Consider the following 23,983-nt stretch of genomic DNA (forward strand, 5'->3'; position numbering starts at 1 on the left):
GGGGAAGGAGTACACACTGGCAGAAGATAAGTGAGACCAGATGAGGGTGGAAGGTGGATGAAGTTAGAAGCTGGTGGGGATAGATGGAAGAGGTTAAAGGGTGGATGAAGTTCGAAGCTGGTGGGGATAGATGGAAGAGATTAAAGGGTGGATGAAGTTAGAAGCTGGTGGGGATAGATGGAAGAGGTTAAAGGGTGGATGAAGTTAGAAGCTGGTGGGGATAGATGGAAGAGGTTAAAGGGTGGATGAAGTTAGAAGCTGGTGGGGATAGATGGGCGAGGTTTAATAGGAGATGACAATGGTTCATGGGAGAAAGGGAAGGCGGAGGGAGACTAAAGGGAGGAGGTGGGTAAGTGAGGAGAAAAGAAAGGATGAGAAGGGAACTAGAATAGGGAATGGAAAAAGAGAGAAGGTGGAGGGGGAGAAATTACCAGAAGTTTGAGAAATCTCAGTTGCCTTCTGAAACTGCCCAGAAAGCCTTTTGAGGCAGTTAAGAATAGGTGTTAATCCTGGCCTTGTGCAATGTTGGAGTCCTATGAATGAATAAATAAATGAATACCTCAGGCCTGAAATAGGTACTGTACTCAAAACCTCACCATAGCCTCCTTGAAAAAATGTAACATCCTCACAGAATCATGGTAGTCCTTAGCCTGTGACTGATCAAAGTGGAGAAAGAGCATATAGAATGGCTTTCAAATCCTTGAATCTTTTCATTGGGAGCACATGGAAGTATCTCAAAGATATCAAAAGAAACAGCTCATCTCCCATATTATGCCCCTTCCCACCTAACCTTCACAACAGCTATTTCCCCACCTGTGATAAGGCCTGTAGATCCCACCCCAGTCTGGATCCCAAGACACTATCAAAGAAAAAGAAAGAAGAAATTAGGACATAGATGAATTTGAAGATAGGAATCTAATGGAAATCAACAAGGACAAGTTGCAGGATTTGGCCCAAACTGGTTCATGATCAAGAGTATCTTTTGATGATATGGAAGAACGCCATCCCAAGCTATCTTTTAGCATTTGGTCTTAAAAAAGAACTTCAATTTCTAAAGAATCTAACTTAGACATTCCGAAGTATCTTACAGCCAACTAAATATTTCTGAAGTGTTGCTGTGTAGAAAATGTGGCAGCTAGTCTGTGCACAGGAAGGTCCCACAATTGATCATGAGATTATTATTAGATAGTGTATTATAGCAATGTTAAGGGAGAAATATTGACCAAGATACAGAGGAAATCTTACCAGAAGGACCTTTTGTGGTGCCCTGGGATTCACAAGAAAGTGACCAGTGATTAAAAAAGCATGATATTCGGCATTGGAGAATTCAAGCAGCTCCAAATTGACCGAGCTCCCTGAACAGAGTGAAGAAAGAGCCTGTTAATATGAAAATTAAGGATATTATTCAAGGCTAGAGCATGTAAAAACTATATATATCTATTATTAAAAAAATACCTACTGCAATTGTTTTCAACCACATTTCCTGGCAGATATAATGAAGGTCCAATTATTCAGTAATTTGTCGTTTGAATATTTCACACAAAATTTGTAGCTTGTGCTGTAAATAGAATAGCCTGAAGTTAGAAATAAAATAAGTGTGCTGCATTGATGCAATTTTTATGAAGAAATAAAGGATTTGTGCCCAAAGCTTTTGTCACAGATTAATCTACACACATAGGTCCTTATTCAAACCCTGCCATTTTTAACAGGTGCAGAGAATGTGGATTAACTTTGAACATGGATTAAATTGTGATGATATAGTCCCTGAAGTATTAAATATTACAATTTATCTTTATCGGTCCAATCATAATGCTTTCACATTAAGCATATAATGCTGAAAAATAGAAATTTAGGCTCCTGGCTGCTTGTACCATCTCTCTTCTCCCTGAAGCCCCCTCCCAAGCCCCTCTTTCAGCAAGAAACATTGCTTAATACCTGTAAGCTTCTCAAAATTCAATATCTAACAAAACCTGTGTGTGGCAGGATTTGGTGACCAATCAAGATAATGCGGTTCGCTTCTGTCTCATCAGCTGTCATTTCCTTGTTAATTATCAGACCACTTAAAGAGACCATGCCACCCCCCCCCCCCCCGTCTCCCTCCCCAACCAATCATTCTTCGGCTGTCTGGTTTATATCTCTGAACATAAGAATCTATGAGAAGGAACAAGGCCAATCTGATTAAAACATTCCTCCTATCTCCCACACTTCGCTCTCTCTCCCACTCTGTCTCTCATCAACAGTGTAAAGTCCTCCATGGAACAAGTGCATTCATTTTAAAAGAGATGGAATTCTTAAGGGGACAGATTTCTTTCTTGGAAATGGAAATTCTTGTTTCATAATATCATAAAGAAATTAGACCACAGTAGAAGACTATTCAGCCCATTGGAATTGTGGCAGTTGAACAAGATGACACACTGTGGGTGATAACTGTTCAAGGATACTTCTCATCGCTTAGTCAGTGTGCTCTGATTTTCTGTAAGTTCCAAACCCACTGGCTCAGCACACTGCAGAAACCAGCCTCCCTTCCATGGACTCTGTCGCCACTTCTTGCGGCCTCAGTAAAGCAGCCAGTGCACAAAGACCCCAACAACCCCAGACTTCTCCTCAATCCCATCGAGCATAAGCCTGAAAGTACGTAACACTAGGCTCAAGGACAGCTCCTTTCCTGTAGTTATAAAACAATTGAATGGCTCCTAGTATGATAGATGCTCAAGATTTCCAGCATCTGTCTTGTTATGATTCTGGACCTTATTGTACCTTGGGGGCAGCCCAGCACAATCCTTGCTGATTTGATTTGACGCAAGCGACACATTTCACTGTATGTTTTGATGTACGTGTGACAAATAAAGCTCATATTTAATATGGTGATGAGATCACTGTAACAGCATCTTTCCCATCCCAATGATGTGTGAGCACTCCTATCTTAAAGGGAGAATCAACAATACACCATGCAATGTTTTCTATTTGTAACACTGGTTATTCTACAAGCCATGAAATTCTTTCACTGTAACAGGGCAGCTCTCTCTTCACCCTCTGAGTGAAAAAGATCCCCCTCATATTCTCCTTAAACATTACACCTGTCATCCTTAACCATGACCTCTAGTTGTAATCCCACCCAACCTCAGAGAAAAAAGCATTTACCATATCTATAGCCCTTTTTTAAATTATACCCCTGATTTTGTATACCTCTATCAAATCTTCCCTCATTCTCTTACACTCCAAGAAATAAAGTCTTGACCTATCCCATCTTTCCCTATACCCAAGATCCTCAAGTCCCAGCAACATCCTTGTAAATCATCTCTGTTTGGAATTGGGATTTGTTGTCACAGAAGCTTTGACAAGTTCACTACCTGCCCTTTCATGCATTATATGTTGTACTTATAATAAACAAAGATAGGAATCTATCTACCTGTTTTCTAAACCTGATGGCTTTTTAAAAATACACTTGAAGGTGATTCCCTTTTACCCAGATGTCTGTGATAATGCCTCATTTAGTTTGAAGAAGATAGCAGCAGCACAATGTTAGCAGAGTCACACGCACAAAATGCTGGAGGAACTTAACAGGTCAGGTAGCATCTATGGAGAGGAATAAACAGTCGATGTTCTGACCCGAGACTATCTATTCCTCTCCATAGATGCTGCCTGACCTGCTGAGTTCCTCAAGCATTTTGTCTGGGTTACTCTGGATTTCCAGCATCTGCAGAATCTCATGTTTACAGTGTTAGCAGGGCAAATTGTCAAAGGAGAATGATCTGTACCCAGTTTGAAAATTTGCCTGATGTCTCCTCCTGCGGAGAGGTTCAGGATGTTCCTGAACTCACCCATCTGTCTGGAATTCCAGATTTTGCTGAATGCAGACCTAAAGTAGAGCCAATAAGGCAGCCTTGGATATTCAGAGGATAAGCTGGCTGCATGTGTCTGAGATCACTAGCCATTAAAAGCCAATAATTTTTTGCTCTCTACATGTACATGACAGGAAAGGATTTAATGAAGATGAGCTCCACTCTTTCTCACCAGATGGATTGCGTGTTTTATTATTAACTCTTAAAGCAGCAGTTAAGATAATTGATATGCTAATTGAATCGAATTCCTGTCTATTCAAACCATTAAAGGCTACTCAATATTCCTACTTATTCATCTTGGTATGAGTTAGTATGTGGAGTTCTATATTTTATCTGATAAAATAAGAATAACAATGCAGATGTCTTTTTATTCCACAAGGGAAGGGATTTATTTATTTCAGGCACACAAATAGCCAAAGCTGAGTCTTTTATCACCACCAGAATGCAGTACTGGATGGGTATGGAGACTTGGTTAGGACGCCTTGTTGGAGTATTAAATTCAGTTTTAGGCGCTGCACATAGAGATTTGTAGATGTACGGTGAGAGCAGTTTGACTGGCCGCATCACATATCGGATTCCAAGAGGCTGCAGAGGGTTGCAGACATCACCAGCTCCATCATGGCCACTGGATCTGTGAATGTCTGCGAGTCCACTGGAGAAGTTGGGATCCAATATCTGTGAATGCACAAGTTCAAAGTAAATGTATTATCAAAGTACATGTACGTTACCATTTACAACCCTGAGATTCATTTTCTTGCGACATACACAATAAATCCAGAATAGAATAATCGAATCAATGAAAGACCGCAACAACTTGGGTGTTCAAGCAGTGTGCAAAAGACAAGAAACCGTGCAAATACAGAACAAAAATAATAATAATAAAAAATAAATAAGCAATAAATATCAAGAACATGCAGTGCAGAGTCCTTGAAAGTGAGTCCAGAGGTTGTGGAAACATTTCAGTGATGGGGCATGTGAAGCTGAGTGCAGTTATCCCCTGTGGTTCAAGTTCCTGATAGTTGAGGGGTAATAACTGTTCCTGAACCTGGTGGTGTGAGTCCTGAGGCTCCTGTACCTTCTTCCTGATGGCAGCAGCGAGAAGGGAGCATAGCCTGGGTGGTGGGAGTCCGTGATGATAGATGCTGCTTTCTTGTGACAACACTCAGTGGAGTCCACTGGAGTCTGTCCTAGTGTAAAGAACTGTGCATATGCATGAGTGGAGAGAGGGAGGAATGGGGCTTGTTTCTGTTGACTGGTATGTTCTGTTTTGTTGTTTTCTGTGTTCTGCCAAGCAAATTGGGCATGCTATATTGACGCCAGGATATGTAGCAACACTTGCAGACTGCCCCCAACACATCCTTCGATGTGTTGGTTGTTAACTCAAAAATGGGGCATTTCACTGTATGTTTCAATATACATGTGATAAATAAATCTGAATGTGAATCCTGCCCACCACTGAGGACATATTGAAGAGGCTGTGGATCAAAAAGGCGGTATCCATCATTAAGGACCCTCACCTTATGCCCTCTTCTTATTACTGTCATCAGGAAGGAGGTACAAGAACCTCAATGATTCAGAAATGGCTTCTTCCCCTCCACCATCAGATGGGTCCATGGACCCATCCCTTCAATCCTCTATTATTATTTATTTATGTGTTTTATAGTACTGTAATCTTAGTCTTTGTAGTGTACTGCTGCTACAGAACTATAAATTTCACATCATGTAAGTCAGCAGTAATAATAAATCAATAAATTGTGAACAGGGTAAAGTGAAAATTCGCTGGGTGCAAACTTCATCTGATAACAGGAAATGCTGCAGACACAACAGGTCAGGTGGCATCTACAGAGAGAGAAACAGAAATTATGTGTCAGGCCAGTGACCTAAAAAAAGGTTTGTTGAAAAAGCTTTGACCTGAAATGTTAAATCTTTCTCTTTCCATAGATGCTAAATATTTACAGTGCTTTGTACTTCAGTTCAAGTTTAATTGTCAATGAAATACAGTATTCCTCTGGGGCCAAGGTGCCAAACACATTACATACTCAGTACACGGTACACAGTACCTATAGTTATGATAGCACCAGTCCCTGACCGGCATGCTCTGTAGATTGGTGGTGCTTGAGACACGTTTCTGCAACAACAGGTATGCAGCAGCTCCTGATCTTGCACTGGGTCAGCAGCAGACGAAGGCAAATCAGCTTGTCTTCCGGAATTTAGGATTTCCAGAATCTACGGGTTTTTTATTTACATCTGAAGTATGAAAACAGGCTCAATAAGCTTGGTCATCTTACCCTTTAGTTTAGAAGGCTGAAGTGACAGCGGGTTTCAAAGGGGTTGGTGTACTTTGGCATGGAGTCAAAATGAGCAGGTATCAACTTGAAAAGAGAACCATCAGTGAAATGTGGAAGCATTTTCTTGCACCAAAATCTCATATTTTCTCCAAATGTAAAATTTTCAACAGTGCGGACTGATTACATTAGCAGCTGGTGTGGAGACTCCAGTACACAGGATCGGGACAAAAAAAGCTTCACAGGATTGTAGACTCAGCCAGCTCCAGTAGCAAGGCAGTGTCTCAGAAAGGCAGCATCCATCACCCAGGACATGTTCTCTTCTCATTACTACCATCAGGGATGTGGTACAGGAGCCTGGAGACACTCACTCTGCATTCTAGGAACAGCTTCTTCCCCTCTGCCATCAGATTTCTGAATGATCCATGGACCCAAGAATACTACCTCACTATTTTGCTCTCATTTAGCACTATTTATTTATTTATTTATTATTTATTTTTGTGATGAATAGTAATTTTTATGTATTTCACTGTACTGCTGCCACAAAACAACAAAGAAGCCTGATTCTGAATTGAAACTATCATAGAATACCATGACACAGAAGGAGGTCACCTGCCTACCAGCTTGCCACAAAACAATCTCATCTGCCCTGTTCTCCACTCCTTACTTTACTATAGCTGTACAATGTATATTCTTTCACAAGCCTACCAATCCCTTTCTTGTTCTTTTGCCACTTCCCTACACTGAGTAATTTGGAGTAAATGTGTTTGATTTTTGTTAACCAAACATATGAAGGGATGTGAGGAAAAGACATGTATGTGAAGCAGGTCACAGTAGAGTAGAACAAGCCAAATATCCCACTCCTGCTTCACTGTTCTTGGGTTCAAGAGCCACCCCTGAGGTTTAAGTATGCAACCTGATATACTATTTAGTACTAATTGAGTGCAAAACTTTCACAGATACAATCTATAAACTGGGATGGTTCTGAAGCCATTTCTGCTCAATATTGTCACAGTTGGAAGAGCTCAGGAACAGCTTCTTCCCCACTGTTTAACAGACTTCTGACCCAATCGCCTCACTCACACACCCTTCCCGGGGGGGCTGCCACGTTCTCCAACCCTTAATTCTACAGCTTCCAATGTTGTCATTAGGCAATTCTTTTTGCACCACTGCAGACTGCATGGCAATCTTCACGCTGTTCAGTTGAATTACACCCATTGCTGTATTTATTGTTGTAAAGAGGAAAATTGATTTTATTTGCCATATGTACATTGAAAGATACAATGAACTAAGTCACTTGCATCAATGACCAGCGCAGTCTGAGGATGTGCTGGGAGCAGCCCGCAGTGTCGCCACGCTTCTGGCACCGACATAGCTGCCCACAACTTACTTACGGTACTAGCCCATACACTGTATGTCTAGGAAACTGGACTGCCCGGAGGAAAGCTGCGTAATCATAGGGAAAACGTACAAACTCCTTACAGAGAATAATGGGAATTGAACCCTGATCTTCTGATCGTTGATGCTGTGAAGTGTTACTGTGAACATTATTACCATGTTTACGCTGTGAGCTTCAGTGAGCTAGGGCTGTCAATGTAAACGTCAATCAAATGATCTGAATCCATTAACACATCTTTGGATGGGGGGAGGAAACTCGAGCACAAAAACTGATATAGTCACAGAGAGAACAGGCAGACGTTGCTAATGTGCCACTCAGGGTCAGGATCAAACCAAATCCTCAAAGCTCTGAACCACAAACACTAACCTCTGCACGGCCACGTCATGGGATACAGTACTGTGCAAAAGTCTCGGGCACATATTGTATAGCCAAGGTGCCTAAGACTTTTGCGCAGTACTGTAAGCTGTTCTGTCATTTCCTGCATGGGTTAATTTTGGTTTGATTTGAAGCACACGGTGCTCTCTTTCATTTGCCCATGAAACAGCAATATCTGAATACTTAGTAGATACGGTACTGTGCAAAAGTCTTAGGCACCCTATATATAAGTTGTGATATTTGTTGTTTTGTGACAGCAGTACAGAACAGGCAGAACAAATTACCATAAATTACACAAAAATTTATAGTGTAAATTAGGAATAGTGAGGAAGTGTTCATGGACCATTCAGAAATCTCACAGCAGAGGGGAAAAATTGTTTTATGTAAAATATTGAGTGCAGATCTTCAGGCTTCTGTACCTCCTCCCTGATGGCAGTAACGTGAATGGCAGTAAGAGGGCACAATGATAGTAATAACGCGTAAGTTTGCCTGAGAGGATGAATGGCCTTATCTTGTTCCAAAATTGGGATCAATCGCTCCGCAAAGCGCTTTATTCCAACAGTAAAACAGAACTGACTGTGTTCCTGATCAATTTAAAACATTCTCTGCTCTCTAGATAAATATACTTGGTTTGCCTTTGGCTTTGTATGTTATAATAGAGACAGATATTTGCTATATTTTCTTTCATATTTTAGCATAACGAAATGTGTAATTTAGCCTCTTTGAAAACAAGTGCTGATCAATAGGAACTTTGGCAAATATGTTTCTAAATTTGATTTTGTGCATTAGATGAAAAGGCAGGTTTTCTGTAGCCCATGCTGTTCTGTGTTCTAGGAATTAATAACCAGTCTGACTAAGCGTTACTAAATTTGCTTTGCTTTACTTCATGCTGTGCTCCTTGTTTGCTTCAGTTCCAGGACCTCCTGCTGGAATTAAAGCTGTCCCCTCCTCGGCCACCAGTGTGGTGGTGTCCTGGCTCCCTCCTACCAAGCCAAATGGAATCATCCGCAAATACACCATCTTTTGTTCGAGCCCTGGATCTGGGCAGCCAGTAAGTTGGAAAATTCCATACCCTTCCACCCCAGCTCCCCTTTAAATATTTAATCACTTACCCCTGGGAATACCAGGAAACCAAAGCATAATAAATGTACAATCAATCCTGCCAAGCTTCATATTGTTATCCAATTTTTGCTGGGAAACTTTTAATTTTCTATTGAACTTCCTGAAAACTTCTGATAATGCTGTTAACCCTATGTTCTTACCTTATGTAAATGACCATTAGCTCCCTATTGGCTCTGATGGTCTGCCTCTTGGGTATCACTTTGGTTCTTCAAGGTATCTGACAGGTCAACCAAAGAGCTCTCTGGCTGCCTTATGAAGGTAGTTAAAATTTAACTAGATTGAAAGGGACTAGAGTCAGAAAGATTCTCTTCCTAGAGAGCAACAATGAACCATTTGGGATTTTACAGGTTGATGCTTTCATAGTCATTCTTACTCACACCTGGACTTAATATTTTCAAATAATTAAACAATTGGGTGACGGGGTGAAGATATGTGTCTACCAAAGGAGGTGTAAGGCCACTAGCCTTTAGGTCACCCTTGGGCAAGGTGTAGCACCTGCTTCCCCTCCCCTCACTTCCAACCAAGGTCACGTGAAGCCATGGGAGTAGGTGGTGGATGGTTGTATGAGCAGCTGGTGCATATCACAAGTTCTGGTTATGCGACCACTGACGCCAGGCAGACAATTTCTGAAGAGTATTGAAAATGGCTGGGGTCACCTGTCTCACAAAGACACTGCTCAGAAGAAGGCAATGCCGAACCACTTCTGTAGAAAAATTTGCCAAGAACAATCATGGTCATGGAAAGGCCATGATCAATCACGTCATACAGCACAGTGCAAATGAACAAACAAAACAAATACAATTTCTCAAATTGCCATTGTGAGATTTGAACTAGTAATCTCAATTTTGTTTGAGTGCTCAGTTTGAGAGGCTTTGACATATGCTCATGCTAGGACAAGGAGCCTTCTAGAATTTTCCCTGATATCACTAGAAATTGCCTCCTCACCCTACCCATCCACCACCTAGGGGTCGTGGAGATATAAAAATAGAAATGGACCCTTTGGGATGGGAAAACATTGTTCAGGATCCCCAGAGTTTTTCATGCCTGTAATCAAACCTGATACCAACAGATCTCCAAGATCTCTTCCAGGATCAGATGGATCTTGGGGTCCGAGTCCATAGGGCACTCAAAGCTGCTGTGCAGGTTGACTCCGTGGTTAAGAAGGCATACGGTGCATTGGCCTTCATCAATGTGGAATTGAATTTAGGAGCTGAGAGGTAATGTCGCAGCTGTATAGGACCCTGGTCAGACCCCACTTGGAGTACTGTGCTCAATTCTGGTCGCCTCACTACAGGAAGGACGTGGAAACCATAGAAAGGCTGCAGAAGAGATTTATAAGGTTGTTGCCTGGATTGGAGAGCATGTCTTATGAGAATAGGTTGAGTGTACTCAGCCTTTTCTCCTTGGAGCGTCGGAGGATGAGAGGTGACCTGATAGAGGTATATAAGATAATGAGAGATATTGATTGTGTGGATAGTCAGAGTCTTTTTCCCAGGGCTGAAATGGCTAACACAAGAGGGCACAGTTTTAAGGAGCTTGGACGTAGGTACAGAGGAGATGTCAGGGGTAAGTTTTTTTTTCACGCTGAGTGGTGAGTGTGTGGAATGGGCTGCCAGCGATGGTGGTGGAGGCGGATATGATAGGGTCTTTTAAGGGACTCCTGGATAGGTACATGGAGCTTAGAAAAATAGAGGGCTATGGTTAACCCTAGGTAATTTCTAAGGTAAGGACATGCTCGGCACAGCTTTGTGGGCTGAAGGGCCGGTATTGTGCTGTAGGTTTTTCTATGTTTTTAAGTCTGCTCCACTGTTGAGGATGAATATCATTGACTTACAAAACCTGCTGGGGATAATATTGACCTGGGAACCTGCTGTATCATCTAGAACAGGGGTTCCCAACATTTTTATGCCATGGACCGAGGGATCTGCTGTTCCCAGGTTGGGAACCCCTGGTCTAGAGACTATCCCAAAGAATCGAGGGAATATACCATTGCTGCCAATCTTCTTCAGTGGAAAGAGCACTTCAGAAATAGATCCATTAACTCAGACTTCCATTAAATTATAATACTATATGAAACCTCTACATGTAAAGAGTGTTTTAATAACATTTTAAAATGCATCCTTTCAAATGTAAATCCTCTGTGATCAAGTGGGGATTTCTTTTCTCCACAAAGGCAAATTCCTTTCAAATATTAACAAGCATCAATCAAATATCATCTGAAAAGAAGCAGCGTAACTCTCACTCTCAGGTAGAAAATACCTGGCTTTGATTTCCACTTAGCAAATATTGAAAACACTTTAATTGTACTCAGAAATGGTGTATAAATATAAAATATTTTTGTGTAGTTCAGTGATGTTCAAAAACATAATAATTAAGAGCAGGGCTGCTTCAGTCCCTGCTAATGATTAAGGAGCTGTCTTATGGGGTTCACCCTGACCCAAGGAAATTTGGCCAGTCCAACGGCAGGCTATGGACCAGAGAACACATTGCTGAGCAGCTCATCAGTCACAAGCAACTTGACTGGCGTATAGATAGGATAAATGCAAGCAGGCCTTTTCCACTGAAATTGGGTGAGATTAGAACTAGAGGTCATAGTTTAAGGGGGAAAAGTGAAATGTTTAAGGTGAATATGAGGGGGAATTACCTTCTCTGAGAGAGTGTTGACAGTGTGGAACAAGCTGCCAGCGGAAGTGGTGGATGCAGGTTCGATTTCAACATTATTTAAGAGAAATTTGGATAGGCACATGAATGGGAGGGGCATAGAGGGTGATGGTCTGGGTGCAGAGCAATGGTACTAGGCAGATCAACAGTTCAGCATGGACTAGATGGGACAAAGGGCCTGTTTCTGTGCTGTAGTGTTCTATAACTCTATGAGTCTACTTGCTTTGTGGAGAATCTCCCGAGACCTAAGAGATGCATGGACTCCAGTTAAAGAGAATTGATATATACTCATGTTCAGACAAGGAGTGCAGAGCTTCCCCTGAAATTACCAGAGTGTCCCCTCTCCTTCCTCAGCCACCAGTCCAAGTAAATGCTATAGAAATTCCTGGACAATTCCACTGCAAATGCAAATATTATGCATGCAGAGGAAAATTCAGAAAATTGCAATGAAATGTTTTTGAAATGTAAATCCTTTTTTCTAACTTTGGGTGTGTTGGAGCCAGCATAGGAATGGCATCCCCACTGTTGTTCGCACTCTCTACTACATTCCCATGTGTGGCACCAAGATGCCTCCTTGTGACTCAGTATAATGGATGATGAAGGATATCCAAGGAACAAGATAGAATATGGGGTCTTAGAAATACTGATAAGGGACATAGAGTCAACGTATTCCAGTCATGTCCAGACCAGATAACATGTTGGCATGCTTCCCAGTGTTTATTCTGGCTTCTGCCCTTTCTTTCCAGTCCTGGTGAAGGGTCTCAGCCTGAAACATTGTTTATTGATGACACAAAAGTTGGGGATGTTGTGGATAGTCCAGAGGGTTGTCAGAGATTACAGTGGGACATCAATAGGATGCAGAACTGGGCTGAGAAGTGGCAGATGGAGTTCAACCCAGATAAGTGTGAAGTGGTTCATTTTGGTAGGTCCAATTTGAAGACAGAATATAATATAAATGGTAAGACGTTTGCAGTGTGGAGGATCTGAGAGCTCTTGGGGTCCGTGTTGATAGGACACTCAAAGCTGCTGCGCAGGTTGACAATGTGGTTAAGAAGGTGTATGGTGTGTTGGCCTTCATCAACCATGGGATTGAGGTCAAGAGCTGTGAGGTAATGTTACAGCTATATAAGACCTTAGTCAGACCCCACGGAGTACTGTGTTCAGTTCTGGTCACCTCACTACAGAAAGGATACTATAGAGAGCGTGCAGAGGAGATTTACAAGGATGTCTGGATTTGATGGCGTACCTTATGAGAATAGGTTGAGTGAGCTTGGTCTTTTCTCCTTGGAGTGATGGAGGATGAGAAGTGACCTGCTAGAGGTGTATAAGATAATGAGGGCATTGATCGTGTGGATAGCCAGAGGCTTTTTCCCAGGGCTGAAGAGGCTAACATGAGGGGACATAGTTTTGAGGTGCTTGGAAATAGGTACCAAGGGGATGTCAGGGGTAATTTTTTCACACACAGAGTGCTGAGTACATGGAATGCACTGCCGGCAATGGTGGTGGAAGCAGATACAATAAGGTCTTTTAAGAGCCTCTTAGATAGGTACATGGAGCTTCGAAAAATAGAGGGCTATGTGGTAGTGAAATTCTAGGCAGTCTGTAGAGTAGGTTACATGGTCAGCACAACTTTGTGGGCTGGAGGGCCTGTAACGTGCTGTAAATTTCTGTTCTATGTTTTATTCCTCTCCATCAATGCTGCCTGAATTGTTGAGTTCCTCCAGAATTTTGTGTGTCTTGATCAAGATCTCCAGCATCTGCAGAATGGTTTGTGTTTATATTGGGATACTTGCCCCTGCTTTTAAAACATTATTAGTCCTAAATCATTAACAAAAGAGGTTCTGCAGATGCTGGAAATCCAGAGTAACACATACAAAATGCTGAAGGAACTCAGCAGGCCAAGCAGGATCTATGGAGAGGAATAGAAAGTCAACATTTCAGGGCCCAGCCTTCAGTACCAGTCCTAAATCAGTGGCTTCCTACCATTTAGTAAGGCTTCTAAACCCCAATAAGGAGAGCCTTTCAACAGAACAAAAGGACAATTGTGTAGTTAAGTAATTTTTTATGAGAGTTTTGAGGTACTTTTTACATATGTATTTTATTGTAATGGAGGAAACACAGCACACATCAAGCTCCCATTAACAGCAATTGACAGCACCCTTTTATGAGGAGGGGTAGGTATTTTTAAGTATTTTACAAAGGGACAAAAGGGTAAACTCATCTGTTCTTCAAAATATTAGTATGCAATATTCTACAACTGGGCAGACAAGTCTGACATCCTGTACAAAAGACGGTATCCCCACTACTGTTTCGCTCCCTCAATGTTACACCTTGGACACCGGCCTGAAACGTTGACTGTTTGTTCATTTCCATAGATACTACCTGATCTGCTGCGTTCCTCCAGCATTTTGTGTGTACTGCTCTGGATTTCCAGCGTCTGCAGAATCTCTTGTGTTTATCTTTTTCTGCTTCAATCACCAATGTGGGATTTGAATCCACACTGTTCTGTCCTAAAGATAAAAGTACATTGAGCCACAGGCCAGTAACATTATATTCTTGTCTATTTTGGTCACTGAGAGTCTAAACCACCATTTTTATGGGAAAATGTGTCTTTTGTCAAAGGATTTCCCATGACCCACACTCACCAACCACTCTTCCATTGTTAGTCTGTTGACATGTCCATCCTTGCAACATATAACCAATTGGAAATGCTGCTGTCTTCCTGTTACTTAATTGGATAGGTCTTAACTCGTGGTCAAGAGCCTTTTCACGCCACCCCTTCCCTCCATGATTTGCCAATATTTGAATAATTAATAAACAGTTGTCTTGAAGGAAAATGAAACAGACATATTTCACTTGATACCCTATGATTTCTCAGCAGAACTGCTTGCAGCAACACTCTGGAATTTAATCTTTGTTCCCCTGGGACAATGCTGAATGACTGACAACCCTATTTTATCTTCCCCAGCAAGGACCACGCCTTATTAGAAAATTGCAGGCCTAAATTCATCACCTGCTGATCTCTGGCACTGTGAACTGTCTAAGGGCACCCTTAATACAATCTTCCTGCAGCTCAAGGTCTCGGCCTCGCCCCAAACAGAACCCAGCCAGCCAGAGAAAGAAACATCATATTTTAAAAGTGTCCTGTTGTGAAAGTATGTTTGCTATTGATACATTCAATTGATGGTGGGGGTCTTGTGTCAATCTTCTTTTCTGAGACATATGGATTTAAAATCTTATTATGACTGCAGACCCCAAAAATGACAGTTTTGTCATCAGGTATTCACACCAAAATTAGAAGTATTGTGCCCTGTGTTATTATAGATTTTTCAAGACAGCTTTGACAACATGCCAGCAAAATAACTGTATCAGATCCCCATGGTTTTAACTAGCCGCTTTGATGAACAGATTACAACTCCATGGCAACGCACAGCTCAGATAGTGAAATGAATTTGAAGCAGAGGTTTTGATAAGTGGCAATTTGCAGATCTCCAGTCTCCTTATCACTGGGGTGTGGGGTCAGGGTTGTCGCTTTCTAAAGAATGTAGCACCTTTGCCCATCTCCTCATAGAAAAATGACTTGTAAACCGGAAACCAAACTCAATGGTATGGCAGGAGTGCGAGTGGACATTGGCCAAACTGTATTTTCCACCCTGTCTAACAAAAGAGAGAATGAGCTCGTAAATGTTGGTTCAAGATAATATCTCTCTTTCCAATATTTTTATTAATTTACATATAAACATACAGAGTGCAAGAAAAAATATATATCAATACATTATACTAAATCATATATAAAGGCTCCTTACCCTATATTCATACAAATTAATTAATTTGTAACATTGAAATATAGTAGTTTTATTATATAAAAAATCTAACCCACTACCAAGACTGAAGCTGATTAGTAAAAAAAAAGGAAAAAAATTATTAGTCATCATCTGTGCTTTAACAGCAAATCAAAGGTTTTGAAAATAATTCAGAAAGGTCCCCACAATGTTTGAAAGTCTTGACTAGATTCAGAGATTGAACATCGAATCTTCTCTAAATTTAAACATGATATCACATCACATAACCATTGGGCATGAATAGGAGGGGCTGCATCTTTCCATTGAAGCAAGACCATAAGAGAAATAAAAGCCAAAATGTGCAAGTCAGATGACTCCAAAATAATATCCTTTCCTCCAACAATACCAAATAAAGCGGTCAAAGGATTAGGCTTAAAGTTTACTTCGAAAAGTATTGAGAAAGTTTGAAATACTTCTTTCCAATATTTTCCAAGACTCGGACATGTCCAAAACATATGAATGAGTGAAGCTTCTCCATTATTACATTTATCACAATACGGAAATATATCTAAATAAAAATGAGACCACTTATCCTTGGTCATATAGGCCCTATGGACCACTTTAAATTGTAGGAGAGAGTGGCGGGCACATAACGATGAAATGTTAACCAATTTAAAAATTTGATTCCGTGTTTCCTCAGAAATTGAAGTCTGTAAATATTGATCCCAAAGATTTTTAATTTTATCTAAAGGAACACCTCTCATTCCACAGCATATTATAAATATTAGATATAGATCCATTATAAAAAGATTTCAAATTAAAAATTACATCTTGTAGATTCTTATCAGGACTTTTAGGAAACGTACTTATTTGAGACCGTAAAAATCTCTTATTTGTAGGTATTGAAAAAATGAGTTTTGGGTAAATTATATTTAGTTGAAAGTTGTTCAAGCGAAAAGAGACTTCCCTCTACAAACAAGTCCTGAAAACATTTAATACCTAATCTATCCCATTCTTTAAAAGCCACATCAATCATAGAGGGTTTAAAAAAATAATTAGAAAAATGGGACTCGAAAGAGAAAATCTCAATAAGTCAAAGTATCTATTGGTAAACCATAACAAAGTAGAGTTTGAAATAAAAGACGGTTAATTTCACCTTTTAGTTCCATCTTAGTTTCTTCCTTTTGGGTGCAAGGATTCTGAGAGAGTCTCTCCAGAATCCATGTTGTGAGAAATCCTAACAGATGACACAATTAAGCTCCAGGGGTTCATACACAAGGAGGAACAGGATGAAAGTTGTTTATGCAGTAGCTTTTTCCATTGATCTGCCTATCTATTTTGTAAGTTCCAATGTGATTTACAGGTACAGTGGCGCTAGAAAGTTTGAAGTTTGTGAACCCTGTAGAATTTTCTTTATTTCTTCATAAATATGACCTAAAATGTGATCAGATCTTCACGTGAGTCCTAAAACTAGATAAGGAGAACCTAATTAGATAAATAACACAAATAAATTATACTTCATTTATTTATTGAGAAAAATGATCCAATATCACATGTATTTGATGGAAAAAAATAGGTGAACCTTCATTTTCAGTCACTGGTATGACCCACCCCACCCCCGTACAGCAATAACTTCAACCAAACATTTCCAGCAGCTGTTGATCAGTCCTGCACATCAGCTTGGAGGAAGTTTCGATCATTCCTCCATACAGAACTGTTTCAGTTCATTAATATTTCTAGGATACCTAGCATGAACAGACCTCTTCAGGTCATGCCACAGCATCTCAATTGGGTTAAGAACTGGACTCTGACTTGGCCATTTCAAAACACTAATTTTCTTCTTTTTAAACCATTCTGTTGTTGATTTACCCTTGTGTTTTGGTTCATTGTCTTGTCCCAAATGTTCAAATATCTCGATACAATTTTGAACATATCGTTCCCTCAACAATTACAAGCTGTCCAGGCCCTGAGACAGCAAAGCAATCACAAAACATGATGCCTCACAGTTGGAATGAGGTTATGGTGTTGGTGTGGAACATCCAGGCGGTCTTTGCAAACTTGAGATGTGCAGCAGTGTTTTTTTTGGAGAGCAGTGGTTTCCTCCATGGTGTCCTTCCATAAACACCATTCTTGTTCAGCGTCATTCTTATAGTGGACACATGAACAGAGACTTCAGCAAGTTCTAGAGATTTCTGCAGGTCTTTTGCTGCTATCCTTGGTTACTTTTTACCTCCTTCAGCATTGCACGTTGTCCTCTTGGTGTGATCTTTGCAGGACGCCCACTCCAAGGAAGTATAGCAACATTTCTGAATTCCCTCCATTTGGCGACAATTTCTCTTACTGTGGACTGATGAACACTCAAGTCTTTAGAAATGTTTTTATAGCCTTTTCCAGCATCATGCATCTCTACAATTCTTCTAAGGTCCTCTGAAAGTTGTTTTGATTGAGACATGGTGCACATAAACAGATCTTTCTTGAGAAGAGCAGGCTCTGTCAGAAACGGGACTTTGGGTGTCTTTTTGATAGGGCAGGACACCTCTACAACCCACACCTCCAATCTCATCTCATTGATTGGAACACCTGACTCCAAATAGCTTTTTTAGAAGGCACTACCCCAGAGATTCACATACTTTTTTGAACCTAGACTGTGATTGTTTAATTGGTGTATTCAGTAATGATGAGAGTAAGTGCAATTGTTTGTGTTATTTGTTTAGGTAGATTGTGTTTGTCTATTGTTGTGACTTAGACGAAGTCCAGACCACACTTTATGAGTAATTAATACAGAAAACCAAGTAATAGCATAGGATTCACAAGCTTTTTCTTGCAAATGTATCCATCGATGTTGGATAAAAACCCCTCTGTCTCATGGAGTTGGTATGTCATAAATTACAAACACTCCAACCCACACAAAAACCGTCATGATCTCTGAAGAGAGGAGGAAAAAGGCTAAGGCTAATAGAGAGGTGAGATATTTGGAACTCAAGTGATCTCTAATCATAGTCATGAGAGGTTTATGTTGATTCGCCAACATCTCTTTTCCATCAGATTCACTATTATTCCCCAACTTACTCAGGAATGACTGGTAGTGTGCATTTTAGTTTGTTATCCTTCCTTCCCCCTCCCTCTTCCCCATGGTATTTGGCAGCAGAGCTCCCATTGGATAAACTTCCATAGCATTTTTTCTAGCAATCTACTCTCAGATCCCATGGCAAGTTAGACCGCATTGATTTCTGTAAGGATGGCAGGGCTGCTGGGAAAAAGAAAAGTTCCCTTAATTACATTATCAAGGTACAAAAAGCAACAGTGGCTAGAAATATAAAACCACTTAGAAAATGCTGGATGTACTCATCAGGTCAGGTAGCATCTTCAGACTGAGAAAAAGAGTTAATGTATCTTGGCAACATCGTTTATTACATTTTCAAAATATGTTAATTCTTTAACTCATTTGAATATCTTGTAGATCTTTCTGAATCTCTTTCAGAAGCACATAACAACTATAGCAGCTTTGACAGTCATTTGCTCTGGGGTGGGGCTTTGCCAGTTGTCAAAGCTGTCAGAAGCAATTAAGTGGGAATTTGAAGACCCTGACATCATTCAGTTCAAGGTGTAGACCAGCAAGAGAGGCCCACCATGTCTGGATGAAGTCTGGACATGAGGTGACTGTGTGCAGCCATTGTAGATTTGGCCTGTTATCTTGCAGGCAACAGTGAATTTTCTTTTTTAAAAAATCATTTAAATGAGCCCTTCACTCAAGAAAATTGCATTGGTAAAACTTTTAGTAATTGAAACCATACATTACAATTACATGATCGGCATCCCTCTTTAATCATTTGCTTAGTGGAATTAGTGATTCCCTTATGCATGAGATTGTTAATGCAAATGACGTATTTCACTGTATGTTTCGATGTACTGTACATGTGATAAATCTGAATCTGATGCGATTCCCTTTATGTAAGAAAATCAGAAAACATATTGCTCAATGTTTCTTGACAAAGTCAGAGCCTGCAGGCAACCTGAACACAAGAGATTCTGCAGATGCTGGAAATTTTAAGCAACACACAAAATGCTGGAGGAATTCTGCAAAATCAGGCAGTGTCCATGGAGAGGAATAAACGGTTGACATATCAGTCCTGTTTTGAATCGGTGGACTGGACTGTATTCAGGGATTCATCTTCGAACCTGGATGAGTATGCTGCAGTTGTTACTGAATTCATTAAAACCTGTGTGGATGAGTTTGTGCCTACAAAGACTTACTGTACATTCCCAAACCAAAAGCCGTGGATGAAACAGAAGGTACATCGTCTGCTGAAGACTAGATCTGTGGCATTCAAGTCTGGCAACCCAGGCCTGTACCAGAAAGCCAGGTATGATTTGCAGAGGGCTATTTCAAGGGTGAAGAGGTAATTTCAGATGAGGTTGGAGGCACAACAACTCTGGCAGGGTTTGCAAGACATTACTTCCAGCAAAGCGAAACCCAATAGCATGAATGGCAGTGATGCTTCACTACCAGATGAACTTAACACCTTCTATGCCCACTTTGAAAGGGAGAACAGAACGACAGCTGTGAAGATCCCTGCTGCACCTAATGATCCTGTGATCTCCGTCTCAGAGGCTGATGTTAGGCTGTCTTTAAAGAGAGTGAAAACTCGCAAGGCAAAGGTCCCAATGGAGTACCTGGTAAGGCTCTGAATACCTGTGTCAACCAACTGGTGGGAATATTCGAGGACATTTTCAACCTCTCACTGCTACGGGCGGAAGTTCACACTTGCTTCAAAAAGGTAACAATTATATCAGTGCCTAAGAATAATAGAAACATAGAAAGCCTACAGCACAATACAGGCCCTTCGGCCCACAATGATGTGCTGAACATGTCCTTACCTTAGAACTACCTAGACTTACCCATAGCCCTCTATTTTTCTAAGCTCCATGTACCTATCCAGGAGTCTCTGAAAAGACCCTGTCGTTTCCACCTCCACCACCACCGCTGGCAGCCCATTCCACACATCACCATTCTTTGCGTAAAAAAAAACTTACCCTGACATCTCCTCTGTACCTACTTCCAAACACCTTAAAACTGTGCCCTCTCGTGCTAGTCATTCCAGCCCTGGGAAAAACCCTCTGACTATCCACACGATCAATGCCTCTCATTATCTTGTACACCTCTATCAGGTCACCTCTCATCCTCTGTCGCTTCAAGGAGAAAAGGCCAAGTTCACTCAACCTATTCTCCTAAGGCATGCTCCCTAATTCAGGCCAAATCCTTGTAAATCTCCTCTGCACCCTTTCTATGGTTTCCACATCCTTCCTGTAGTGAAGCGACCAGAATTGAGCACAGTACTCCAAGTGGGGTCTGACCAAGGTCCTATATTCCTGCAACATTACCTCTTGGCTCTTAAACTCAATCCCACGATTGATGAAGGCCAATGCACTGCATGCCTTCTTAAACACAGAGTCAACCTGCGTAGGAGTTTTGAGAATCCTATAGACTCGGACCCCAAGATCCCTCTGATCCTCCACACTGCCAAGGGTCTTGCCATTAATGGTATATTCTGCCATCGTATTTGACCTACCAAAATGAACCACCTCACACTTATCTGGATTGAACTCCATCTGCCACTTCTCAGCCCAGTTTTGCATCCTATCACTGTCCCGCTGTAATCTCTGACAGCCCTCTACACTATCCACAATTCTCCCAATCTTTGTGTCATCAGCAAATTTACTAACCCATCCCTCCACTTCCTCATCCAGGTCATTTATAAAAATCATGAAGAGAAGGGGCCCCAGAACAGATCCCTGAGGCACACAACTGATCACCGACCTCCATGCAGAATATGACCCGTCTACAACCACTCTTTGCCTTCTGTGGGCAAGCCAATTCTGGATACAGAAAGCAAGGTCCCCTTGGATCCCATGCCTCCTTACTTTCTCAATAAGCCTTGCATGGGGTACCTTATCAAATGCCTTGCTGAAATCCATATACATTACATTTATGGCTCTGCCTTCATCAATGTGTTTAGTCACATCCTGAAAAAATTCAATCAGGCTCGTATGGCACGACCTGCCTTTGACAAAGCCATGCTGACTACTCCTAATCATATTATGCCTCTCCAAATGTTCATAAATCCTGCCTCTCAGGATCTTCTCCATCAACTTACCAACCGCTGAAGTAAGACTCACTGGCCTATAATTTCCTGGGCCATCTCTACTCCCTTTCTTGAATAAGGGAACAACATCCGCAACCCTCCAATCCTCCGGAACCTCTCCTGTACATCCCGTCTGGTCCCAGTGACTTATCCAACTTGATGCTTTCCAAAACCTCCAGCACATCCTCTTCCTTAATATCTACATGCTCAAACTTTTCAGTCCACTGCAAGTCATCCCTACAATTGCCAAGATCCTTTTCTATAGTGAATACTGAAGCAAAGTATTCATTAAGTACCTCTGCTATCTCCTCCGGTTCCATACACACTTTAACACTGTCACACTTGATAATGTGAGCTGCCTTAATGACTGTCGCCCGGTAGCACTCACATCGACAGTGATGAAATGCTTTGAGAGGTTGGTCATGACTAGACTGAACTCCTGCCTCAGCAAGGACCTGGACCCATTGCAATTTGCCTATCGTCACAATAGGTCAATAGCAGACGCAATCTCAATGGCTCTTCACACAACCTTAGACCACCTAGACAACACAAACACCTATGTCAGGATGCTGTTCATCGACTATAGCTCAGCATTTAATACTATCATTCCCACAATCCTGATTGAGAAGTTGCAGAACTGGGCCTCTGTATCTCCCTCCACAAGTGGATTCTTGACTTTCTAACCTTAAGACAACAATCTGTGCAGATTGGTGATAACATATCCTCCTCGCTGATGATCAACACTGGTGCACCTCAGGGGTGTGTGCTTAGTCGACTGCTCTACTCTCTAAATACACATGACTGTGTGGCCAGGCATAGCTCAAATACCATCTATAAATTTGCTGACGATATAACCATTGTTGGTAGAATCTCAGCTGGTGACAAGAGGGCGTGCAGGAGTGAGATATGCCAACTAGTGGAGTGGTGCCGCAGCAACAACCTGGCACTCAATGTCAGTAAGACGAAAGAGCTGATTGTGGACTTCAGGAAGGGTAAGACGAAGGAACACGTACCAATCCTCATAGAGGGATCAGAAGTGGAGAGAGTGAGCAGCTTCAAGTTCCTGGGTGACAAGATCTCTGAGGACCTAACCTGGTCCCAACATATTGATGCAGTTATAAAGTGGCTATACTTCATTAGGAGTTTGAAGAGATTTGGTATGTCAACAAATACACTCAAAAAAACTTCTATAAATGTACCATGGAGAGCATTCTAACAGTCTGCATCACCGTCTGATTTGGAGGGGCTACTGCACAGGACCGAAAGAAGCTGCAGAGGGTTGCAAATTTAATTGGCTCCATCTTGGGTACTAGCCTACAAAGTACCCAGGACATCTTCAAGGAGCGGTGTCTCAAAAAGGCAGCATCCATTAAGGACCTCCAGCATCCAGAGCATGTCCTTTCCTCAGGAGGTACAGAAGCCTGAAGGCACACACTCAGCGATTCAGGAACAGCTTCTTCCCCTCTGCCATCAGATTCCTAAATGGACATTGAACCCTTGGACACTACCTCACTTTTTAAATATATAGTATTTCTGTTTTTTGCATGATTTTTAATCTATTCAATATATGTCTACTGTAATTTATTTATTTATTATTATTTTATTTTGTTTTTTTCTATATTATGTATTACATTGAACTGCTGCTGCTAAGTTAACAAATTTCACGTCACATGCCAATGATAATAAGTGTGATTCTGATTCCTGATGAAGGGTCTCGGCCTGAAACATTGACTATTTATTCCTCCCCATAGATCCTGCCTGACCTGCTGTGAGTTGTTGCTACAGGAAACAGGCTGTCTAACCTTTGTAAAATTAGATTGGTGGAACAGGACCACCAAGGTGACTCTATCCTAACAACAATCATCTTACACCTGTAATCTTGACCTCCCGCAGTCCCATATACCCATCACCCAATCTGGTTGTGTATCTATACTGGCTCTAATTCTTGTCCCAGTGATCCCTCTGAAGCTTTCCTATCTCCATAGCTTCCTCATGCACCACAACCTTCCATGAAATTTTAGTTCAGTTCCAGAACTGAACACAATACTCCAAACATGGTCTAACTATGTTTTTATAGAGCTGCAAAATTACCTTGCTACTCTTGAACTCAGTCCTCTGACTAACAAAGGCCAACACACCAAACGCCTTCTGAACCACTCCATCAACTTGCACTGCAATTTTGAGGAGTCTGTGGACATGGACCCTAAGATTCCTCTGTTCCTCCGTGCTGTTTAGAATTAACTCTGTATTCTACCTTCAAGGACTATTTGCTGGGTGCTCAGTATATGATTCTAAATATAGCTGCTCTATTGAATACTTGAATCTGAGCCTATTGTAGGCAGCTGAGCAGTTGGATTGGTGGGCACGGCCCTGT

General features: G+C 41.3%; 1 protein-coding gene across 2 annotated transcripts in view; it reads left to right on the top strand.

Annotated features, from left to right (window-relative positions):
* dscaml1 (Down syndrome cell adhesion molecule like 1) overlaps positions 1-23,983 on the top strand; it is a 673,508-nt gene that overhangs the window by 534,467 nt on the left and 115,058 nt on the right. For both annotated transcript variants that reach the window (XM_073030068.1, XM_073030069.1), the window contains one exon: positions 8,813-8,952. In XM_073030068.1, coding sequence (XP_072886169.1) covers positions 8,813-8,952 — 140 coding nt within the window. The remainder of the gene's footprint in view (positions 1-8,812; positions 8,953-23,983) is intronic.

Source organism: Hemitrygon akajei, chromosome 26 (assembly GCF_048418815.1).
Source record: "Hemitrygon akajei chromosome 26, sHemAka1.3, whole genome shotgun sequence".
In the NCBI taxonomy this organism is placed as follows: Eukaryota; Metazoa; Chordata; class Chondrichthyes; order Myliobatiformes; family Dasyatidae; genus Hemitrygon; species Hemitrygon akajei.